General features: G+C 45.7%; 2 protein-coding genes across 3 annotated transcripts in view; one reads left to right on the top strand and one right to left on the bottom strand.

The window, feature by feature from the left end:
- Positions 1–615: 615 nt before the first annotated feature.
- On the bottom strand, positions 616–4527 carry tmem170a (transmembrane protein 170A). Its single transcript, XM_088614078.1, has 3 exons — positions 4240–4527; positions 3052–3222; positions 616–2728 (listed from the first exon to the last, which is right to left on the bottom strand). The coding sequence occupies exons 1-3, from the start codon at positions 4364–4366 to the stop codon at positions 2598–2600; spliced, it is 429 nt and encodes a 142-aa protein (XP_088470204.1). The 5' UTR covers positions 4367–4527; the 3' UTR covers positions 616–2597.
- A 107-nt stretch (positions 4528–4634) lies between these two features.
- Positions 4635–21283, top strand: part of cfdp1 (chromatin remodeling protein CFDP1) — a 36068-nt gene continuing 19419 nt past the window's right edge. Inside the window, exons 1-6 of one of the 2 annotated variants that reach the window (XM_088614076.1) lie at positions 4635–4781; positions 4983–5185; positions 10700–10826; positions 11231–11414; positions 11768–11889; positions 13554–13682. In XM_088614076.1, the coding sequence (XP_088470202.1) occupies positions 5107–5185; positions 10700–10826; positions 11231–11414; positions 11768–11889; positions 13554–13682 (641 nt within the window). In that variant the 5' untranslated portion in view covers positions 4635–4781; positions 4983–5106. The remainder of the gene's footprint in view (positions 4782–4982; positions 5186–10699; positions 10827–11230; positions 11415–11767; positions 11890–13553; positions 13683–21283) is intronic. The other variant, XM_088614075.1, reaches the window with a different exon arrangement.

The following is a 21283-nucleotide window of genomic DNA, read 5'->3' as shown; positions in this document are numbered from 1 at the left end:
GGTGACATAAAGGCTCTGTCTTTATAACCATTTTTTCATTCTTTGTTGATAGTGGCAGTTCTCTAAATTTCCAGTGTTCTGTTGCAAATACTATACAGTACAGTAACTTTGAATAAAACAATTCTTTCAAGTCCACTGTCTCAGAAGAATGAAATCCAGCGGTGTTATTCAGTGCCCCTGAAGCTGTCAGGTCTCTGTGATTGTAAGGATACTTGGGCTATGTTTCTAAGCCTTGTCAAATATATGGCAAACACCTCTGTTTCAGAAAGCTCTCATAGCAGAACAGGCAAGGTCAGCACCCTGCACACACTACAGAATCTACAACAGTTTTTTTACAGAAGAACAGTTGCAGAGATTAAGTGCAGTGGGCTGTAGTGTGGAATGACTATTCAGTTGACTGATTTTTGAGTCCAATTTGCAGAAGATGGTAAAACCATTTTTACTGGGTCAGGCTGCACAGTAGTAAGTCAACCTTGTGATTCCGTTCTTGTATCGTAAATTTTACACCTATGTTTTTGCCAAACCGTGGAAGGTATGAAGTGTGGCCAACTACTGAAAGTACAGATCAACCATACTGAAAATAAATGAAACAAGAACAATGAAGAGACTCCCAGGTTTGTAAGTCAGATACTTTAATGAAAACAGGCAATAATTGGCACTTAGTGAAATTAAGTTAAATTGGCCCTGCACTCAAAACTAACTTGAATCATTGTTAAATGTCTGTTCAGCGCATCACAAACACACTCGGTGGTAGCCACTGCCAAAAGAAATACAAGAGTAAGGAAAAGTAACCTCCTCTTGAGCCATCAGGAGTTTTCTAGAGCAGTATGAGCCTGGACCCTGCACAGCCCAGCAACCCCTGGGATTCTCTCTCTCCCAGAGCTGAAACCAAGACCAGACCTGTTAATGGATGTAGAAACCCTTTGGAATCAAAGCATTGACTCCAATGGTCCAGGTCCAAGACCATAGCTGGTCAGTCCTCCATTAACTGGACATATTCCTTATACTTGCCACATTTATCAAAACGTTACATTTTGTGCAAATCTTGTGGAAGTCTAGAATGAGCTGCCTATGCATGTTGCTAAATTTAGCTGACATTTTGATTTGTTTTAATAAACAGCTGGGTGAGATCCTCAGATCAATTAACTATTAGTAAACAGCTGACCTAGACTGGCCAAATGGCCCCACTCTTTTGTAACCATGTTCTTATAAAGTGACAATTAACGATAAGCTAGAAAGACCTGTTGACTTGTAGCTCTTCAGAGCTAGAACTAGCTGCGACTGAGCTAAAGGACAGTCCAGTCCTGTCTACACTCGAGCACCAATCAGTCTACTGTGACGTTGACTGCCATCCTCTACTCGGGAATGGCTGATGAATTGCAACTTGGCCATCTCTGTAAATAGCATTAAGAATCTGACCATTAGTTCTGGTTAACAGGTTAAAGACAATATCTGTCCATCCCCACCTGCTAGCCTTTGGAAATGCTGCTCGATCCCTGTGAACATTTCCTATCATTCCTAACCTTACCTTTTAAGTGTGATATTAAATTTTAGTCTAGTGCATCTTTTATTTTATTTAAAAATTAATTTTAAATTTTAGCAAAATGCATGTTTGATACTTGATGTTGGGGGAGTTATATGAAAATGTTTTTTTCCAGATTTTCTCCTGCTTCCAAAGGACACCTAGGTCTGTTTTCTTTCCCCACATCATCCACTTTAAAGAAACAACTGACTCCTCTGGAGTCCAGGAGCCTAGTGTGTGTTATTGCTGTGGAAAGCAACTGGTTTGTCTTTAGATATTAGAATTTGCTTCATTTTGTGATAACATCTGTGGCAAAGAAACATTTTGAAGTACTGGTGCTCTTAAAATGATTCAGAATATGACTAATGTAGAATAATTAGCATTCCTTTCACTTTTTTATTTTAATTAATGCTGATAAGCAGACAAGGGAGATGCTGGACTGAGAACACAAATATTTTCCACTTTAATAAAGTTCCACTGGTTATAAAGCAGTATCACTTTCCCGAGCAGATCGTGTCTGAAAGGTGACTTGTAGTGTAATCGACTTGAGTAGTCCTACCCTCCCATGCAAGGAGTCTCCGTTATAAGCAGTAACTGGAATGCCTAGAAGACAGGGTTTTGTGTGGCACCAGAAGGAAAGCTTTTCAGACCTATGGGCTGCTGCAGCATGTAGTGGAAAGAGCTTTCTGAAGGTGATACAGCACCAGATCAGGGTTCTTCCATGAGAAACACCTGCTCTTACCAGACTCAAGTTTGAGCAAATGTCCACAATGTCTGAGGAAGAGGCTGATCCTGCAGTGAAGGTAGCTCTGCCTGTAGTGCTGGTGACTTCTGCCCGTTGAAGAAGGGGTTAAACCAGTAGCAAACAAACTCCCCATTTTGTTCATAGAAATTGTTTCTCCGCTGTGTAAAGCACAACGGGTAAAGCATGACATCCTGCAGTCGGGCCACAAAGAAACGGAGAGCCAGCCAGGCTGGGGAGTTCCAGTCCTCGGAGCAGCTGGGTGGGCAGCTGTACTCTCGACAAAAGTCGGTCTCCAGCCGACCCCAGCTCCGATTGGCCCAGACCCCAGGGCTATAGCGTGGCCAGCACCCGCAGGAAGGAAATCACCAGGACGCAAAACGACTGTCCCACTCCGAAAACAAGCGCTTCCAAAGACATCATGGTCTTCCCAGCCGCCTTGTACACACCAGCTATAGCGGCACCTGCAGGCAGCAAGATGGGGAAATGCATGAGCACTGTCTGGTTTCTCTAGCATACGGACACTTCTAAAGGGGAACTTCAATGCTATTTTTATATTTCAGGGTTAGAAAGGATCGACATTGATTAGTGCATTTCAAACCACAATAAAAATACTGTAACATGTGCGCAGTAACTCCAATTTACATCACAAAATAGACTGAGTTTCCAGGCATGCGCAGCGCCATGTTCTGCAATTCAGAACGAGGCAACGAGTCCCGGTGAGTTGCATCGGGTTCCACGCACTGTGCACTATCAGGAAGGCGAGCAGAAAGGAGGAGTGACGTACTGGTGAGGACGCCCCCGAAAGCAGGCCCCACGATGCTCATGAGCAGGATGGCGAGGGGTGTGAAGCGTGCCACCTTGTGCTGCCGCAGGGTGACCAGGGCCAGCAGGGCGGCGGGCAGGTGGAAGGCCAGGGAGGACACCAGGGCCCACAGCAGCACGCCGTACCACATCTCTGAAACGACACCACGGACTGCTGAGTCTCGGGACACCAGGCGCAGAGCCCCCAGCCTCACGCTGAAGCTGTAGTGACCCTGAGGAATAATCTGACACGTGATTAGCACACTAACGTGAACAGGCTTTGGCGGGCAACAAAGTGGTGCTTATAAACTCCACAGCCACATTCCAGGTCAATCCAGACAGAGGTCAATAGGCTCAGGCTCGTGTGCTTATTTTGATCTCCTGACACCATGAAATAAAAAGAAGCAGCAGCAGCAGCAGCTCTGGCAAAACACATGGAGACACACTTGCTTACTAAAGAGTCTCCTAGGATCACTGATGTTTTTTTCACACATATTTTAATCACTTCTCAGTAGGTGAGAGCGTCTCTAGTCATTTATAATTTTCAGGTTTCTCTCTATTATTTCAGTCACAATTCTAACAGCCACAGCGGTCAAGCGGAAAGTGACCGGCGATCAGTAACGGGTACCGCTGCCATTCTGCCGCACATCACACCACCAGCCGGCAGGGAGCAGCACCAGCCGCTGCACGAAGCCAAACCAATCTACTGGCCGCAGAAACAAAACTTCACCTCATAAGACGTGAATACATGTAACCAAAAGAAAAACGGTCTCACAGAAGCATAATCTACCAGGAAAGACGCAAATAACTTCATAATGATGTGTTTCAAGCGTGAACATTTTTTTTAAAGGCAAAACCGTACCACAGTTATCTGAACATCCCAGTTGTGCCACTAACGTAACATGACAACGACATTAAAATCGAGAGCACTTCCTTGTGAGGAAGGTGTTGTGAGACGTTGTGCCGTGCAAACTCGACAGGATTTCTCTGCAGAGTAAGTAACTTTACACCGTTCCCATCTTGAACTCGGTCCAAAACAACACCCCTTCATCGAGTCTGTAGACCCGGCTCTAACCCCTGCGGTACGAGCGATGAAACGTGCGACGTGTCCCGACTACGACAGTTAACTCTCCTTCAAAAAGAGTGGGAAAACTCCGTTCGCGTTTCTTACCTGAGAAGTCGCACATATAAGTGCCGTTGTAGCAATGGGTGCCATTTTCCACCCTTGGGACCAAACGCAAGCTGAGAATTTGTTGTACAAACCCTACATAGTTGCCGTCAGAGCTGCCCGTCTGCATTGCTCAAGCCATGGAAGAAGAAGCCAAACACGAAGGTGAACAAATAGGAGCAACAAACTACTCCAGGAGTTGGTCGCCAGTCGCACACCTTCTTCCTGGGTGGGAGTGAAAACAAACTCGCGGTTCGACGTCACCTCGTCCCACCGTTTGACCTGCAGTAACCCCTCTGCCTCTGTGACGCGTCCTGATTGACAAGGCTCTCACGCAATCACCGGCGAGAACCCCCTCATCGAGGTGGGCTAAAGTGAAGCCACAACCAATCATGTGACGGTGATTAAAAAAATTTGAAGCGGCGTACGTAGTGGTTTACGAGAAGCACACAATACAACCACGGTTACACTTTAATAAGCAGTTTATTGCCTAAATTAATTTGTATCCAAAAAGATTACATGGTAAATCTGGACCTCAATCTTAAGTGAGTGCATTGTTAGATTATTTTTTTCACGGTTGTTTTATGTAGCCATTTCAATTATGCCACCCTTAAAATGTATTTGTGTTTTAACTGCTGTGTTTATTTTACAAATTATTAATTGCTTTGAATGTTGACGTCCTGGTTGATTTAAAGATCAACCTGTTTAAAGTTCAATGTGTGATGAAATGTCTTTTCTGAACGCAGCTCAGCGTGAACCTGCCAGGCTGCCGTAGCCGACGCTCAGGCCGCGAGAGCGGGGCGTGCTGTGTCTCGAGCCCGGTGGTGCGGGTACCTGCTCGGCGGAAGCACCGCTCTTTCCTCGGTGCACATGGAGGGAGCCACCAGCTATTCCGATTATGACTCCGAAGATTACTCCTCGGGTGCCGACGAGGACTATGTTCCTGCGGGTAATTAATATACACTTTATGCAACAGCTGAACGACGAGAAATACAAAGTCGGTTGTGGATGTAGTTGAATGATTATCTTATGCTAATGCCAGTGTTGCAGGGTTGCTTTTTGTCTTGCGAGTTTGACAGTTCAACAGTCGCATATTTCCTTCCAAACTAAAAAGAGATTGATGTAACGGTTTTAAAAACGGCAACAACATTTCACCAAGCTCAGTTCTACACGACTTCGTCTTCCGATAGCTTTAGATCCTGCCCGGTCTCGACTGAAGGTTCATTCACTCAAGTGAGGCTTTTTGAACAGCACACAGTCTGTTTCCGCCGAGTAGATAGGGTCAATTGCAACGAACTTCCCGAGTTAGAGTTGAGGTTTAGTTAGTACGGTCCTTTCTGGAGATCATCTCCAGCTCTGAGTTCAATTGGAGTGAAAGTTCAGTTGAACTGGTGCTTAATCCGGTTGTACTAATTAGCACGAACTGCAGGGGACTGTGCATCAGAACATTTCAATTCATCTGATTAGTAGGTTAATACATAGGCCACGTTAGTAAATAATTATTACTTTGGCTGTTTCTTGTTTACATTTAAATTGTTAGATTTTAATAAAGCAGTTTATTGCCTAAATTAATTTGTATCCAAAAAGATTACATGGTAAATCTGGACCTCAATCTTAAGTGAGTGCATTGTTAGATTATTTTTTTCCCCACAGTTTTTTTCTGGCTGTTTCTTGTTTATATTTAAACAAATTAATGTTAGTTTTTAATTTAAGGACTGCATTTAGGCTACAGTTTACCGGATGAGAGTGCGTAGTTATTAATGAGATACTCAATTGCAGTTAATCACGAAACAAATGGAACGCGTTTGAAACAGGACGCTCCCGCATTAGTGCGGCTTTAATTTCCTTTGTTAACGAGGCACTCCGGACGAACAAGCGGACTCATCGCTACTGCTAAATCGTTACAAAACACACCAACTAATGACCAGTAAAGTTAAGTTTTATTTGTAACAAACTTGAAATTAAATTTATAAAATTACTTTAGGGAAAAAAAACGTTTATTGTTCATCTGACCTAAGCATTTCTGTTTTTTTAAGGTAATACATTTCTTTAGCGTGGTGCTTTTGCTTACTTTTGAGAACTTTAATTTTCTCTGGAAATAATGTTTTCTCTCTCTCCTCCTGTGTCAGTAGGAGTTTAGGATTCAAATTAAGCTCTTTTTTTTAGTCAGTTCCAAGATCTTCCTTTCAAAGCGGGGAAGAGCTCGCTGGTGTGTTGCTCTGCTAAGTCGTGTTGGCTGATCGTCTCCCTCTGCCTGGTTGTCGGGATCTTCTGCACCCCTCTCCTCCACATCAGCACTCTCCACTCCACTACACCGGTTTACGAGTGTCCAGGCCAGAGGGACCTTCGCTGTCAGAGTCAGTCTTGTCTTGTGGCCGCAGAGAATGTCCCGTCTGCTGGGATGATATATTTGAAATGTGTTCTAAGTTTGAGACAGTCGACGATCTTGCAATATGTACTATATGTGCATGTTGTGAAGTGGTGAGAAAATGTGACTGTTGTTGTATCAATCCACCTGTCGAGTCTTTTTTATGTGGCACATCAGTCTGTGTTTGATGTGAAGGGAGCTGATGTCACAGTAGAGGAGAGGGAGGCAGAGTCTCCCACAGAAGCTTGTGAGGTTCCAGCACTGGCTTCCCCACTCCACTGTACCCCCTAAAACAAAATACAAGAGTAGTAAGAACGTGCACATGCTGAAATACAAAAATCGCAATATATGACGTACTTACTTCCATCTTCACTTCCCAGGTCTCTTACAGCACCTGATTAAAGTACCAAACAGTATTGTTTTATCTTTTTCAGTTGCATACCTATTAGTGTGAGGCTGCAAAGATAGAAAATCTGTATAATTTAAGTTCTCTAATTTGGTGTCCACGTTGAACACAGGGTGGAGTAATTTTGGCAACTGAGACATTAAAATTAAAACATCTTGCTTCTCCAGAGAAGCCACCCTAGTATTTAAAGAAATGCATAGTCTTACCGTATGTATTTATTCCAGTGCCTTCCACTTCAGCAAGAAGTTTTGGTACTATTGACCTTATTTCTGCGCACAGCTGGGGCAGAGGCCTTACTGGCCTGCCTGACGACCGAAGGGCACGTTGCTGTGTCATGGCATTGTGGGCCTCGATTTTCAGCCTCTTCCAGAGGCTTTTTAAGTTGGTTATGCTGGACAGCCATCTTTCTGGGAAGCTGGCATGAAAGCTGCTAGTTACTGACTTCCAGGCATTGGTTCATTTCAGTATTGTTGTGGAGTCCTTTTTAGCATCCTCCACTGTCTCCACAACATACTTGAAAAGCTCAATGAAATAGTTTTTTGAGCTAATGTGTAGTTCTGAACTCGAAGAGCCATGGTTGCAGTTCTTTCTTGTAAAGCAAAATGAGGCATTTATAGGCTATACACTAACGATATGTTATAGTCAGCTGTGATCTTACACTGGAAATTGTTTGCAAGGCTTTTGAACTATAAGGTATTTGAAGTGTGAATTAATTATAAAACAATAGTTGGTCATCATGAATGAGTTTTGCAAACTGCCTGTAGAGCAAATATTTTCTGATCAATGTAATATTTAAAAACCAATATTAAAGTGCTTCTAAATTACAGATGTAATAAGTAAACTAGCTTCATTACTCGATGATCTTGGTAACAGTCCTGACCTTCTGCCCTCCACAGTCTGCTCCGCCAGCAGCCAAAGGCAATGAGTGGGCAATTGGAACAAATTACAATGCTCCACGACAGGTGTTCTCGTTGCTTTCTTTTATAAAGTTACACCACGTTGACAGAGTCACTCAAAATCTGCGAAGATGCTGAGCTACTACGATAGAAATGTATGTGTTCGAAGAGTACAGTCTGCCCAAATTATATCCAGTTGATATTGCAATTTGTATAATCCATTCATTGCATTAAGCGAATGGGAGTTTAAAATGCGGTACAGGCTTTCAAAGAATGGTGTCAGGAGACTAATTAAGATACTGAAGCTTCAACTGCGATCCAAGGGAAGAGGAGCGCATCCCTTGGACCCCACACCAAGTTTTATTAACTTTTTCATTGTGGTGGCAATATTATAAAAGTACACTAGAGCACCGTTTGCTGCACAGTTCACAGAGTCGCTGCAGCCATTGCGTCCCTACATACAGTACGACCTCCATTGCTATGGCAAATGAAGAGGAACAACAGGGTATCTGCACAGCTTTTTACACTACAGTCGGAATCCTAGGAGTTGTTGGTTCTATTGATTGATTGTACACATATCCCTATCCCCACTTTCACAGGCGAAGGAAAGGTCCCATTTACATCAACAGCCGTGGTTATGTGAACATAACCTGAGATTTTTTCAATGTGGTAGCAGGTTGGGCTGGCAGTACACATGATGCTTGAATTTTCTGCAGCAGCCATCAGAAATCAATTTTGGAGGAAGGATTGTATTGTGGAGTTCTCACGGGTGACCGTGATTATCCTTTACGACGGTATCTTCTGACACCTATGCATGATACTGTGCCATTACAAGAACTGCACTATAACAGGAGTCATAAAAACGCAAGAAGCCACTTTGAACGAGCTTTTGGAATTGTAAAACAACGCTTTGCTTGTCTGTCATTTGGTTTGCGTATCAGTCCATCAAGAGCCAGCACCTTCCTCATGGCATGTGCAGTCCTACACAACCTTGCGATTGACTGGGATGAGCCACCTCTTCTGCCTCCAAGGCATGCAGCACACTCTGGCTGTTTCAACACAGTCATTACTGGAGCACAGCCACAGGACAGAGGAGGGGCAGTGTTCCGAAGAACTATCATAAATAATCACTTTTGAGATGCAGAGAGAGTTTCTTTCTTTCTTTAATGTATGCTTGCATTTACCTACAGATATTTTTCTCTGTACCACCCATTTCCTCATTATCCCTGCTTTCCTCTGATAACCACAAATATGGAGACCCATCACAATGAAATATATAACAAATCTATTCAGTTGACTCCCAGATTTTATAGAACACATTAAAGGCTCACGCTCCATTTATTTAACTATTTTCTTAAGTTCTGTTCTCTTCACTCCCTAGCATATCTTAAAATTCACAGCTACTAATAATGATTGACAATAAATGCAATTATTAGTAAATGACACTTTTGTTAATACACATAATAATAAATGTGGAGTAAGTGTTAAGCAATTTAAGTTAAATATTACAATAATTTTTCAAGTGACGGATATATAAATTCAGTGCGTAGTGGCGATATTTCCACTATATTCGGGAGCCTTCTAATGCGATCTAGCATTAGCCAAGTATGGTACTAAGTTGCTTAAACTATATGAGGAGGTGGTTTAAGTTAGTCTGCTACTGTAGTCACATCTAGAGGGTAGCAGCTGTTACTTTGTGTTCGTTGCAATTGAGAACAGGTTTAGTATGGTGCTGCGGAATAAGCACAGCGGCAAAGTTAGTTGCAGTTGGTCTTAAGGCGCAGCACAAGTTTAGACCGCAGCTGCGTGCTAAGCACAGGTTGAACTCCTGTTAGTACGCGGCTTTCAGTTCATTGCAATTGACCAATATAGTCTTGGTAGTCCTTTTTCATAAACATCCACCGGTTCAACTGTGTATTTTTTATACGGCCTGGATTACAAATTGACTATCAGCCGGACACTTAGAATGTAATGCTGTTTGCGGGCTTTTGAGGAGAATTCCCCAAATCGTCTCTTTTTTGGCTTAATTGGTCTATCTGAATAGCTTCTCCCAACTCCTCAGGAGCTGCTGCTTAAAAGACACCTGCTAAACCTGAAAACACACTGCCGGTCCAGGAGCAGAATTGCACAAGACTGCTTTATTACACAGTGGTCACCATTGCTGCCTCACAGTGCTGGGGTCATGGGTTCAGTTCCTGAGGTGCTGTCTGTGTGGAGTTTGCATGTTCTCCTCATGTTCTTATGGGTTTCCTCCCAGTGCTCTGGTTTCCTTCAACAGGCCAAATGACCTGGGAAAACTGCCCCAGGTGTGTGTCTGTGTGTGCCCTGTGATGGACTGGCGTCTCTAGTAATTGATCCAGGCTATACCCTGCCTTCTGCCCGGTGCTTTCCAGGAGAGACTCCAGCTCCCCAGTGATACTGAATTGGATGAAACAGTTAGACAATGGATGGATGATAACTTAGTGAGGCTGATTCCTTGGGAGAGCCTGTACCTTGTTATTGCTTATAATAAAGCAAAGAAGAGTTCAAAGGTCCAGCCCAGGCTAGTGTCTCTCTTGCTCCTGAGCAGCTCAGCCCTGCAGGCCCTCAGTGGATAGAAGGAACTGGTGGGATGCCTTTCGGTTTTAACATCTAATTGGGTTTGGCCTATAGCCGCTGTGGCTGGAATGAGGAACTCCCTGTGCCTGTCTGCAGCACCAGGGATGTTCCTGGTCTGAGCCCAGTGGAGAGGAGCACGTAGATCTGATGCACCTGTCTCAGCCTGCTGCTGAATGTTCTTTCTCTGCGTGACAGAGGAGGAGCTCAGTGAAGATGACATGAGCGAGTGTGTGAGAGAGGACGCGGCAGGAGAAGAAGGCCAGGGGCCTGCAGAGGACATGAGGAAGAGGAGGAGGAAGGGTGGCAAAGGCCTTGCAGTGAGGTAAGCAGGCTGGGTGACGCTCTGTCTCCCGGAGACCTGGAACAGGCCGGAGCCCCTCCTGCCTGCAGGACACTCCCTGCGACTGCCTGTCATCATTCATGGTCTCGGTACTCTTGTAGTATTTTAGAGGTTCCCAAGTGGTTCACACAGTAAAGGGGCTCTTCTGGGCTGCAGGCTGAACCCCACAATCTAAGTGGTAAATGGAGTCTGTTCCTGCAGCTTTATGATCACTGTGATTTGCTGTCATATAAAGACCCCAGTTTAAGAGCCTGGGGCTGCATGAGACCCCGGGCAGGGAGGGACCTGACTCGGGCAGACCTGCAGCCCCTGGTGTCCAGCTGGGGTCGCGGGAGATGGGGGCTGGGGGCAGTTCGGCTGGCTCACCGAGGCACGTCTCCTGGCAGGAAGCGGCAGAGAGGAGGCCTGCAGCCAGAGGGAGAGGAGGATGGGGGCGCGCCAGCGGAGGAGCCCGGGGGAGAGAAGCAGAGCGGCACCGGAGAGAGGAAGAAGGCTGACGACCTGTGGGCCAGCTTCCTCAGCGAGGTGGGGCCTCGACCCAAACCCGCAGGAGCGGCACAGAGCCAGCAGGTACCCGCCTTGCGTCAGCGAGTCCTCCTGGAGGGGTGCTCATTCTTCCTGCTTCTTGTTTTGCATTTCAACCTTTTAGAATTTTTGCACCTTATTAAAATGTTTCCTCCACCTTTTCTCTAAATTATTACAGTTTTCTGGACAGATCAGTAGAAACTAACCTGGTTTTGTAGGTAGTGTTTGTTGTGCATGGAACTGTTCAATTATTAAAACCAGCAGTTCTACCAGTCTTTCAGGGACCTTTGTGAACCAAGTCAAGGTGCTTTATGTAATCCTGCAGGTTTTCAGGCAGCTGCAATAGTGAGTTTTTTTCCATACACTGTTAAGAAATGTCTGGTCTGCTTTTCTCTCAGGCTGTGGGTGGTGATGAAAACCAATCCAGCAAGACAGATGCAGCGCCAAGAGAAGTTAAAAATAAAGAGCCATCAAAAGTCACAATAACAAAAGTGTTTGATTTCGCAGGAGAAGAAGTTCGGTAAGTGTGCACATGATCAGTGACAATAATGCCAGACTTCACGCAAGTCCTTGTACATCCACCAGGTGGCAGCATCTCTCTATGCACTGGACATATGAGGGTTTGCTGGTGGTGTGGGTGTGTGTGACAAGTGTGTCTTCATATGCAGCCAAAATGGAACTTAGGGGAAAAATGTAGAGCAGGTGTTCTCATCTTTCCTTCAGTGTCTGATTTATTTGGTGTAAAACAGAGGATGGTTTAATGTAATGACTTTAAGAGCCTGATAAGTAGGAATGTACTCTTGGTAATTTTGAAGGCAGTCATATTCCCTGTACAGTACGCTCACACAAATCCAAAAATGTCAGCCCACCTTATTGTCTTATGCACTTATTTGATAAAAACGAGCTATTGTACACCGCTATCTCAGTCCTGCATGGTATTGAAATTGAGGTTATTTAAATGCCTGTGAGCAAATGTTTTCACTGTTCCCATGGCAGAGTTAGACTTTTGCTTGGGAGAACAACAGAGCAGCGATTCCTCTCTGTTACCATGAAACACGGAGAAGAACCATGCATGTGGTTGTTTTGTTTTCCCACGAAGAAAGAGGCTTTGTTTCCAGTGTCATCCGCTCTTGAACGCACTTGCCACTGCGTGGCTGATGCGCTCAGCTGAGCTGCCAGACAGACAGCTGCAGGTGTCCAGTCAGGGCCATTGCCTGAGGTCAGCTCATGGTTGTACTGACTGGCCTGAGGACTGGGTGTATGGCTTTGAAACTGTGGCCTCGAACCTTGAGCATCTGTGTGTGTGACCTGCACCTGCAGGCTGGTGAAAGCCCGGTGAGGTGCTGCAGTGCTTTGTGTTGCTGTAATCGCCTGTGGCTTTCACCTCCTAGCTCTCCCAGTTCCCAGCCGATTGCTCAGCCACTGTGCCTTCAGTGTGGTCACAGCAGAGGTCGGAAAGCACTGTATTTATTCCTGTCACACGCTTCTCATACAGAGCGCCAGTGTGGCTCAGGGCTCAGGGTCGGGGGTTAGCAGACATCCGTTGTGCGTTATACAGTTGAGCCTTCGATCGTCTCAGAGGGAGTGGAGCCCAGGCTCGCAGGCTTGAGTTGCTGGTGCTTTTAATAATTGAACAGACCACTGGAAGGTGACATTTACTGTAGGAAACTGATTGAGCTGTGACAGTAGTTTTACTGTCTGGCCTGATTGAGCTGTGACTGATGAAATGCACTGCCCTGGTTCAAGTCCTCCTACGCAGGAGACTGACCCCAGCTTCTAGTCAAGGGTTTCTATGGTTCCATAATTTTCCCTGATTTTCAAAAGTTGGTGGATGTATTATTAATGAGCAAAACTAGTTTTGTGTGAGTGTATCCAAATTATATTTCTATTTTAATGGGTGTACAATTGTTATTACTGATGATTTTACAGATTTTGACCTGCCAGTGCCTCAGCAAGTGACTTGTTCCCTTTCATTGATCTGTCCTTCCCACACAGAAGAACAGAAGGCACTTCTTTACACACAGGGTTGTGGGAGTATGGCCCTAGCTCTGAAGCCATGTTGTTGAAGCCAATATCTTGAAACAGCTGGATGAGACCTTTAGACCAATTAGTAGCGGATTACCAGACAAGCTGAAAGGGCTTCTCTTCCTCGTTTGTGATCTTCCTTGCAATAATTTCTCCCAGGGTGACAAAGGAGGTGGATGCTGACTCCAGAGAAGCAAGGTCATTTCTGAAGAAGAAGGAGGAGGAGGAGAAAGAGCAGCAGACAGGTCCGACCAAGCCAGCGGTCCCCACGCTGACACCTGGACCCAGGTACCCCTGAGCGCCTTATACACCTGTTCCTGCTCACTCGCACAGGGGCACCAGGGCACTGGGCTTGATGGGAACATGCTCCCCTCTCTCCCAGCAGTGCCTGTTGCCAGACTAATCCTGATACACAACCTGAACACTGCTGCAAGTTTCTCCTGATGCTCTTAATGTGGTTGAAGTACTACTCGGCTACTTTATCTCACTTATTCCAGCTCCTGTTTGAGAAAAGCAAACACCAGCCATCAGTTAAAAGAAATCTGAGCAGGCAAGCATTTCTCACAGCATGTTTTGCTTTTTTGAAAAGAAATTCCAGCATTCCTCGGTTTCGCCAGGCTTTCTCAGTCCGGTTGAAGAGACTGAGGCGGTGCAGGCATCCTCCATACCGGGAGATATTGGCTAGTGTTGTTTTTTTGGTCCACTATTGATTTTTTTATAACACTTTCACAGTCCAATGCCATAATTTTGCTCTTCAACAGAAAATAATCTTCCCAGAATGAAAGATCAATATTGGTTTTATTATCTTAATGTATTCCTTCCCCCATCCTCTCTCCGCTGCTCAGCTGCCCTGGGCTCTCAGCAAACTCCCTCCATAACAAATAACAAATCCATGTGAAAATTAAGATTTAAGACAAAAGTGAAAGCGCTTCGGTTGAGATGAGTCTGTACCCTGATGTGAGATGAAATTAATGAAAGTTGCTTGTTTGTGTCGTGTTAAAGGACTGGTCTGTGCGACATTGGCATTGAAAGGGCTTTCAACAGTCTTTGCATGTCTTACTGTCGCTGTGTTTGAGAAATTGAAAAAAAAGTCATCGCTCCCACACAAACCTGGCTTCACAGTCTTTGCTCTGCAGGGATGAAAGACTGCTGGTTGTGAACCTGAGAGAGCTGGACTTTCTCTGTTGACTTCGCTCCTTGGTGCTGGTGTGTTTCAGACATGGCAGGCATCAAGCGTGGCAGTGGGAGTGACTATCCTGGTGTTGAGGAGGGTATCCTCCCTGATGGGAGATTTGGGTGTTTGGAAGAGCCTGTCAGAGCTCAGTTCAGACTGGGCCCCCTCAGCTCTCAGCGCATGGTATGTTATTGTCTACAGCTGTCACTATGAAGGACAACAAAAAACATGTTTATGCGAAAGGGCCAAGTGAGTGTGGAGGAAACTGCCCAGCCATATTGTTGAAGCTGATACTCCAGCTTCTTTCAGGGAGAGGCTGAATGAGATTTTCAGATCCGTTAGCTACAACTACGGAACGGGCCAGATGTTCCGAATGGCTCCTCTCGCCTGTGACGGGTCTTGGGGACGGGCGTGTTTTCCTCTGAGGCAGTCAGCAGCACTCCAGCCAAGAGTTTTCCTCCCCGGGAAGAACAGAGCGTCCTGAGGCACTTCCTGCGTTTAAAGAACTGCTTACCTTCGACAACAGGAAATGGCTTTAATCTTCTTGGCCCCCATGGGAAAAAATGTTGTGCTTAATTAAGTTTTTTTTTTTTCTTCCTGAAGGCGATTTAGGGGATTTCAATCTAAAGAGTTGAGAGAGAGAGATTTGGACCTGCTAGTCAGTGTTTTGTGTGGAAAAAGTAGAAATCGTGTCATGGAATGTTTGTTTTTAAAACTCAGATTCCAGGGTCCTTTCATAGTCCTGATAGGTAGAACTGTCATAGCCAGAAGGATCCAGAATTCCTTAATAAAGATGGAGGCCAGCCAGGCAGCACAGAGAGTGTTGTTCCACTGCTCTGGTCTTGCTGGGGTGCCAGGGTACGGGGTGCTCTCAGCCAGGCGATGGCATGAGTGCAGATCTCAATTGAGGATGCAGCCTGCGTCGCCTCTCCAGGTGTAAAATTGCAGGCCTGATCTGTTGAGTGCTTCGTGGTTTCCTGTAGCTTGGTTCTTCAGAAACTGCAATGAGACTTACTGGACACTCTCAGCATATACTTGTGTTTGGTGCTGCCAGCGTTCTGGAGTGCAGTGCTCAGTCCTGTTCTAGTTCAGGCCAGGCTGTGGCAGAGGCCCTGACACAGACTCTCAAATTCCTATCGGGTTCCCTGGGAGAGAAGCTTTGGGCTGCTGTTGCCAGCTGGAAATTTTGCAGTGTGCTTTGAGGTTGGAGCAGGAAAGGGCTGAGTCAGCAGTCTCGTAGCCAAAAATATGCAGTGCTGGTTTGAGATCCGCTAGTTTTAGTTAATAGCACTTCTTAAAGAAACAGCTTGTTCTTTTTTTTATTTCTGCCTTTGCCTGTAAATTGCAAGCTCGCTGATTGTCACTAAAGCTTACTTTGTGCAGGGGATTGGAGATCTGAGCAAGGCAATGTCTTGCTGATCAGCTGGGGGCCGAGGGAGTGATGCTGAGAGCTGTGCGGCTGCACCAACTGAGCAGAGCTGCCTGGTTACTGGAGCAGAAATAAAACTCAGTGGTTTGTTGCTGACCTTTCCAGTTCTGTGGCTGCCTCATAAGCAACAGCACATTTTGAAAGATCAGCTAGCTGCATTGCCGAAAGCCAGTGTGACGAGTGAATGAGAGTGGGAACGTGACTTTTTAGACTGTTAGTCTTGGGAGTGAACAGGTTTCTCTGGGGGCCCTGAGTTTCCCCTGATTTCCAGATCCAGATCAGTTTGGGACCCACACACTGTTTCTCACAGTTACGTGGCTTTATTGTGACATCGCCAGAATCTTTTCCCAAGCAGGCCGCCCCTCCATAAAATAATGATTCAGCACTCTCTCTGCAAATGACTCTTTCAAACATCCGGCAGCGTAGGTATCTTTGAAAAATGCTTTGCATCCAGAGTCGAATACTGGGAGATGTAATGAGGCTTGAATTATTTACAGCACGTACTCTTGACTCTGAACCAAGGAGCACTGGCACTACAAGGCTTAAGTAAGCGTGTTTCACAACCTTGCTATTGTGAGATCTGCTGATGTACACAGCTGTTTAATGTAGTTTTGATTTTGTGTACAAGTTTTGTGCTGTGAAGCTTGGGAAGGATTGAGGCTTTGTCTCTGCAGCTGAAAGATTGTGCAGTGCCTGAGCCCACCAGGCAGGATGAACCGCCCCTGTGTCTGTAGTGCTGCTGCAGTGCCATGTTCTGGCCTGTCCTTCTGTTTTTCTCTGGGCTTCGGGTGCTGCAGCGATCCTGAGTTCCCTCATTGTCCAGGCTGTCCTTCTGAAGATTCCCGTACTTATGCAGGGCCATCCCAAGACCCCTTTGAAGGTTAGTTAAGAATTAGTTAGTTGACTAGGCAACTGGCTGATCATATTCCAACATGTTGTCTCTCCTGGTACAGAGAGAGAGCACTCTTCCCTGTCACTCCACTCACTTTGAACCCCCTACTGCCATGAGACAGCCTGGTTCCTGCAGGGTGTGGATGTCCAGACCCTTCATCTCTCCAACTGGCTGTAGTTCCCAATGCTGCCCAGCTGTGTGCCTGAGTTTCTAGAAAAATGCGGGAAATTTTGCAGTAACACTGAGAAAGTAAACTGCTATCGGCAAGTTGAATATAAAATTGCTGTGTAGTGATGAAACCTAGAGCAAAATAAAAGTTAAGTTACCTGCCAGGGGTCTCAGCTTTCCTGTCTTGAACTGTAGTGTCTGTAGGAGCCCGGTTTTGAAGCACTGTTTTAATCTCCTGATTTTCCCGGGGATTGTTTGATGCAGTGCATTAATGCCAGCCCAGCCAGGCGGATTAACATTGCCGCTGAGTCTCGGCAGCCTGTGTGGGCTTTGCAATGCTTTTGTATTTCCCTGAGGGGCACTTCTTGGTTGGCTGATACCCGTCCTGCTTTGGCAAATGTTTACAGGTAATAACCTTCTGCTGGGCCTTACTCTTGCTCTTCTAGCCGTCCCTGTGTGCCAAACAAAAGCCAGCTGTTTGCATATCTTGCCATCACTGTTGTGCTAAATACTCAGCCTTCAAGCCCAGATCAGAATTTACATTTTTCCAATTAAACCTTGGCAGACCCTGACTTTGGCTCAGTCCTGTTGATGAAAATGGCCCATATGCTGGGCTCCTTCAGGGCACATAAACTACAGGTATGGGAGATACCTGTGCCTGTTATGGAATTAGGGTTAGTGAGGTGCACAGTCGAGTGGCCAGGGGGCGCTGTGACACCTTGTTTGGCCTTTTCTAAATTTCCTGTAAATCGGAAGCGGCAAGGGACTTGATGCACTGCCTGTTCTTCTAAAGAACTGAACATCTCTTTGCTGTCTTGGTCTGGTACATCTCGCTCCCCTTGTAGTCGACTGGTCTTGGGCAACATTTTCTCTGACGTGTCCCAGAGTGAGCTTCAAACACATGGCCAGGTGGTTTATTTTTGTACACACGCTGCTCTGTATAAAGGTGTGCCTTTTTTTCCAGTAGTAAGGAAAGTATGTCCAAACTTTGGCAGCCAGAATCCTGACCAGGCCTAGTGCAAGTGATCACGTTACTTCATTACTCTTTTTAAGTTGTATGTTATTAAACCTGTCGTTGTTGTTCTGTGTTTGTTTTTGGTAATTACTTAAAGTCTTTGTATTGGATCATACATGCAAATAAGCATTTAATTGCACTTGTGCCTATGACAATAAGCTAAACTTAACAGTACTCCTATCCTGGAGTCCTTGCACTGGCTTCTTCAGATTTCGTGTCGACTTCAACGTCCTCGTGCTCACCTCTAAGGCTCTGCTTGGCTTGGCGCCTCAGTACCTGTCTGAGCTGCTATTGTCTGACTCCCCAGCTCACAACCTTTGCTCTTCTAATTCTGATCTCCTATCTGTCCCCCAAGCCCGTCTATACCCTGTGGGTGACAGGGCCTTCTCCTGTTATGCTCCAAAGCTATGGAACTCTCTCCCCAAGGATATCAGAGAGTCACCTTCTCTAAACTCCTTCAAATCCAGGCTCAGAACCTTCTTCTTTAGATGAGCATTTTTATTTTGTTATTGTTTTGTAAAGCGCTTTGAGAAGCCACCTTTAAAGGTGCTATATAAAATAGTTTATTATGATATTAGTAAGGGGATGAATCTAAGTCCTCCATTGGCCTTTGTTGAAAGTAAAGTGGTTCTCAATTATGGAACGTTGGAGAGCTGTCGGAGCAGCAAGTTCTTTGGTGTTCTTACAGAAACTGCAGGATAAGATTCTCAGGTCATTAAGTTAGTGAAGTTCAAACAAGCACCATTGTCCAAGTGTTCTCTCGTTTTTGTGAGAGGCTGGATAGAGCTGTCTGAGAAGTCATGCTCTCGGATTGCACTCTTACTCTAAAAGGGTTCGACACATGACACACAACAACATCAAGCTGGAGTTCAGGATGTGTAGTGTGAGCCGTCATGAAGTACAAGCAGTATACAGAGCAGTATACAGAGCTGAGCAGGACTGATTTAGGTCATGTGCCAAATGATAGAATGAGATAATAGATAAGAGAAAACAACTGAAATACAAAAGCACAGAAAAAGCAAAAATTAAAAAGAGTATTAGGAGAGATCCCTGCCCTCTTCCTCAGGGCTTTCCTTGCTGGGTCCCAGTGCGTCCTCTCTGCTCGGGAGCAGGGCAGCAGGATTGCTTGTATACGAGCACTGCACACCAGGCTGTCTTTCTGATTATTGAGACGGATCTCAGGATGTAACAATAACTGCCTGCTTCAGCCTGGAGCGAGGTCCGGCTCTGGGGGCAGTGTGAACCTGCAGCCCTTTCACAGTTGGCCCAGAGGCTGGAACTGTGGGGAAGGAACAGCCTTCAAAGGGAAGCAATGGCTCAGAGAGCACATGTGCTGGAACATTTTCTTAGAGTGCCAAGTGCTCTAATTAAGTGTTGACTTAAGACTTTCAGGTTTTGTCAACACGTAAGCTGATACATTGATCCATAAAATCCCTTCCTTTTGCTGGCAAGGTGGAGCAGAAGCAATCTGAGTCCAGGGGGTGTCATTTTTTAATGAGAAGGGAATGTTTTCAGGGTGTTTGGCAGCAGCCACTACACTCTTAACCAGCTCACAAGGATGCCGTTACCCACAGTTCTAAACCCGCATGTATCTAAAAAACATATGTCTCCTTCTGCAGCTCTTTGGAGTGCAGGAGGGCGACACTTGATTGCTTTGCTTCTGGAAGGCTGTGAGAACGAGAGTCTTTCTAAGGGACTCTCTGCGTGGTGGAGAGCACAGGGCTGACAGTGACTGACATCCAGGCCTCCAGAACAGTTTGGCTAGAGATGAAGTAATCCCCATCGAGACACAGCCTTCCTTTCTACTTTCTACTTCCTTTCTACATGCCTGTTTTAACTCTTCCTTTCCTTTCTGTGCTCAGGTGCCCAACACACAGAGAACATGGACCCTCTGGGTTTCAGCGATTTAAGGGGTTAAGCTGATTTACAGGGATTTGTTTGTCTGCTAATGAATGGAAACGGGGGCAAAGCCTTTGTAAGACAGCTTGAAATCCACGCGATTAAGCGTAATTATTTTAACGAGCAGGCTACAGGGTAGCCACGCTGTGTGAGCTCAGCAGTGCAGGGAGGCTGATGGGACCCAGGGGTGTTGAGGGGTGATGGGGAGTTGATCCATGGGAAGACAAGTGTGCTGGTGTAACCTGCTGCCGAGGTCTGCTCTCCCCTGGCTTGCCAGAACGTCCTACTGAGAACATCAGACTCCTCGTTTCCAGCTGAGGTCCAGCTGTGTGATTGTACTCCCTGCCCACTGGCCAGTCCCGGGAACCTAAGGCTGTCAGCATGGACTTAGATCACCATAGCCCACCCCAGTGCCAGCTGTGTTCCAGGGGTGGATAAATAACGGCCAAGGAGTTGAGTGCTTCTCGGTCGTAAACATCTGCGTAGTTCAACAACAAAATGGACCAAAAAATCCTTTTGAACTTCTGAAGTATTGATTTATGGCTAAGGCAGATCGCTCTTTTCTGTAGAAAATGAAGTTTCCAATGTCTAGATGTCTCTGTGTCTTTATACATGTGTGTTTTGAGTTACTGCAAGAGCAAATAACAGAAACCATTGCTGATTCCCTGTGGCCATGCTTGAGCTCAGTGTGGGAATCCAATCTGACAGCTGCTCAGGAAAAGGGGCTTTCATTCATTTGCAAATCCCTTCAGCCCTGGAACAATTCCATTAGGTTATTGCTTTGTGCAGAATGTCTCTGAGTCCTACTCCCTGTGCTACAGGCCTCGGACGGCAGTTCCCAGACCCACTTCAAGACTGCTTAAAATAGAAATCCCTAACAAAGGCTTTATTATGAATCCAAACAAGAAATAATGGGATGCGACTGTCCTGCTTCTCTTTAAGGCTTTCTTTAGTGGTGCTGCAGTCTTGCAGTGGAAGAAATTAGGGTGCTGCTCATAGTCCTCCAGACTGCACCCCAGGTGAAGCACTTCCTCTGAAGCCGAAAGGTTTTTTCTGCATCAGTTTGGACGTATGTAGGACCTGGGAGCCTCTGTCTTCCTGCAGACGAGGTGCTGTGGCTGATAAATTGGAATGTGGGAGAAGGGGTTTGCTCACAGGCTTAGACTTGGGCACAGCACCATCACCACTGAGAAACGCAGAAAATCGCAGGCAATAAACACGATGCCGCAGCTGGGCTCTTGTTGCAGTGTAGTTTAAAATGATTATGAATAGAAACTGATGTACATCTGGCACTCCAGATCAGAAAAGAAAG

Source organism: Lepisosteus platostomus, chromosome 20 (assembly GCF_059453375.1).
Source record: "Lepisosteus platostomus isolate fLepPlt1 chromosome 20, fLepPlt1.hap1, whole genome shotgun sequence".
NCBI classification, from domain to species: Eukaryota; Metazoa; Chordata; class Actinopteri; order Semionotiformes; family Lepisosteidae; genus Lepisosteus; species Lepisosteus platostomus.
Note: the sequence above shows the minus strand (reverse complement) of the source record. Positions and strands in the feature narration are given on the sequence as shown.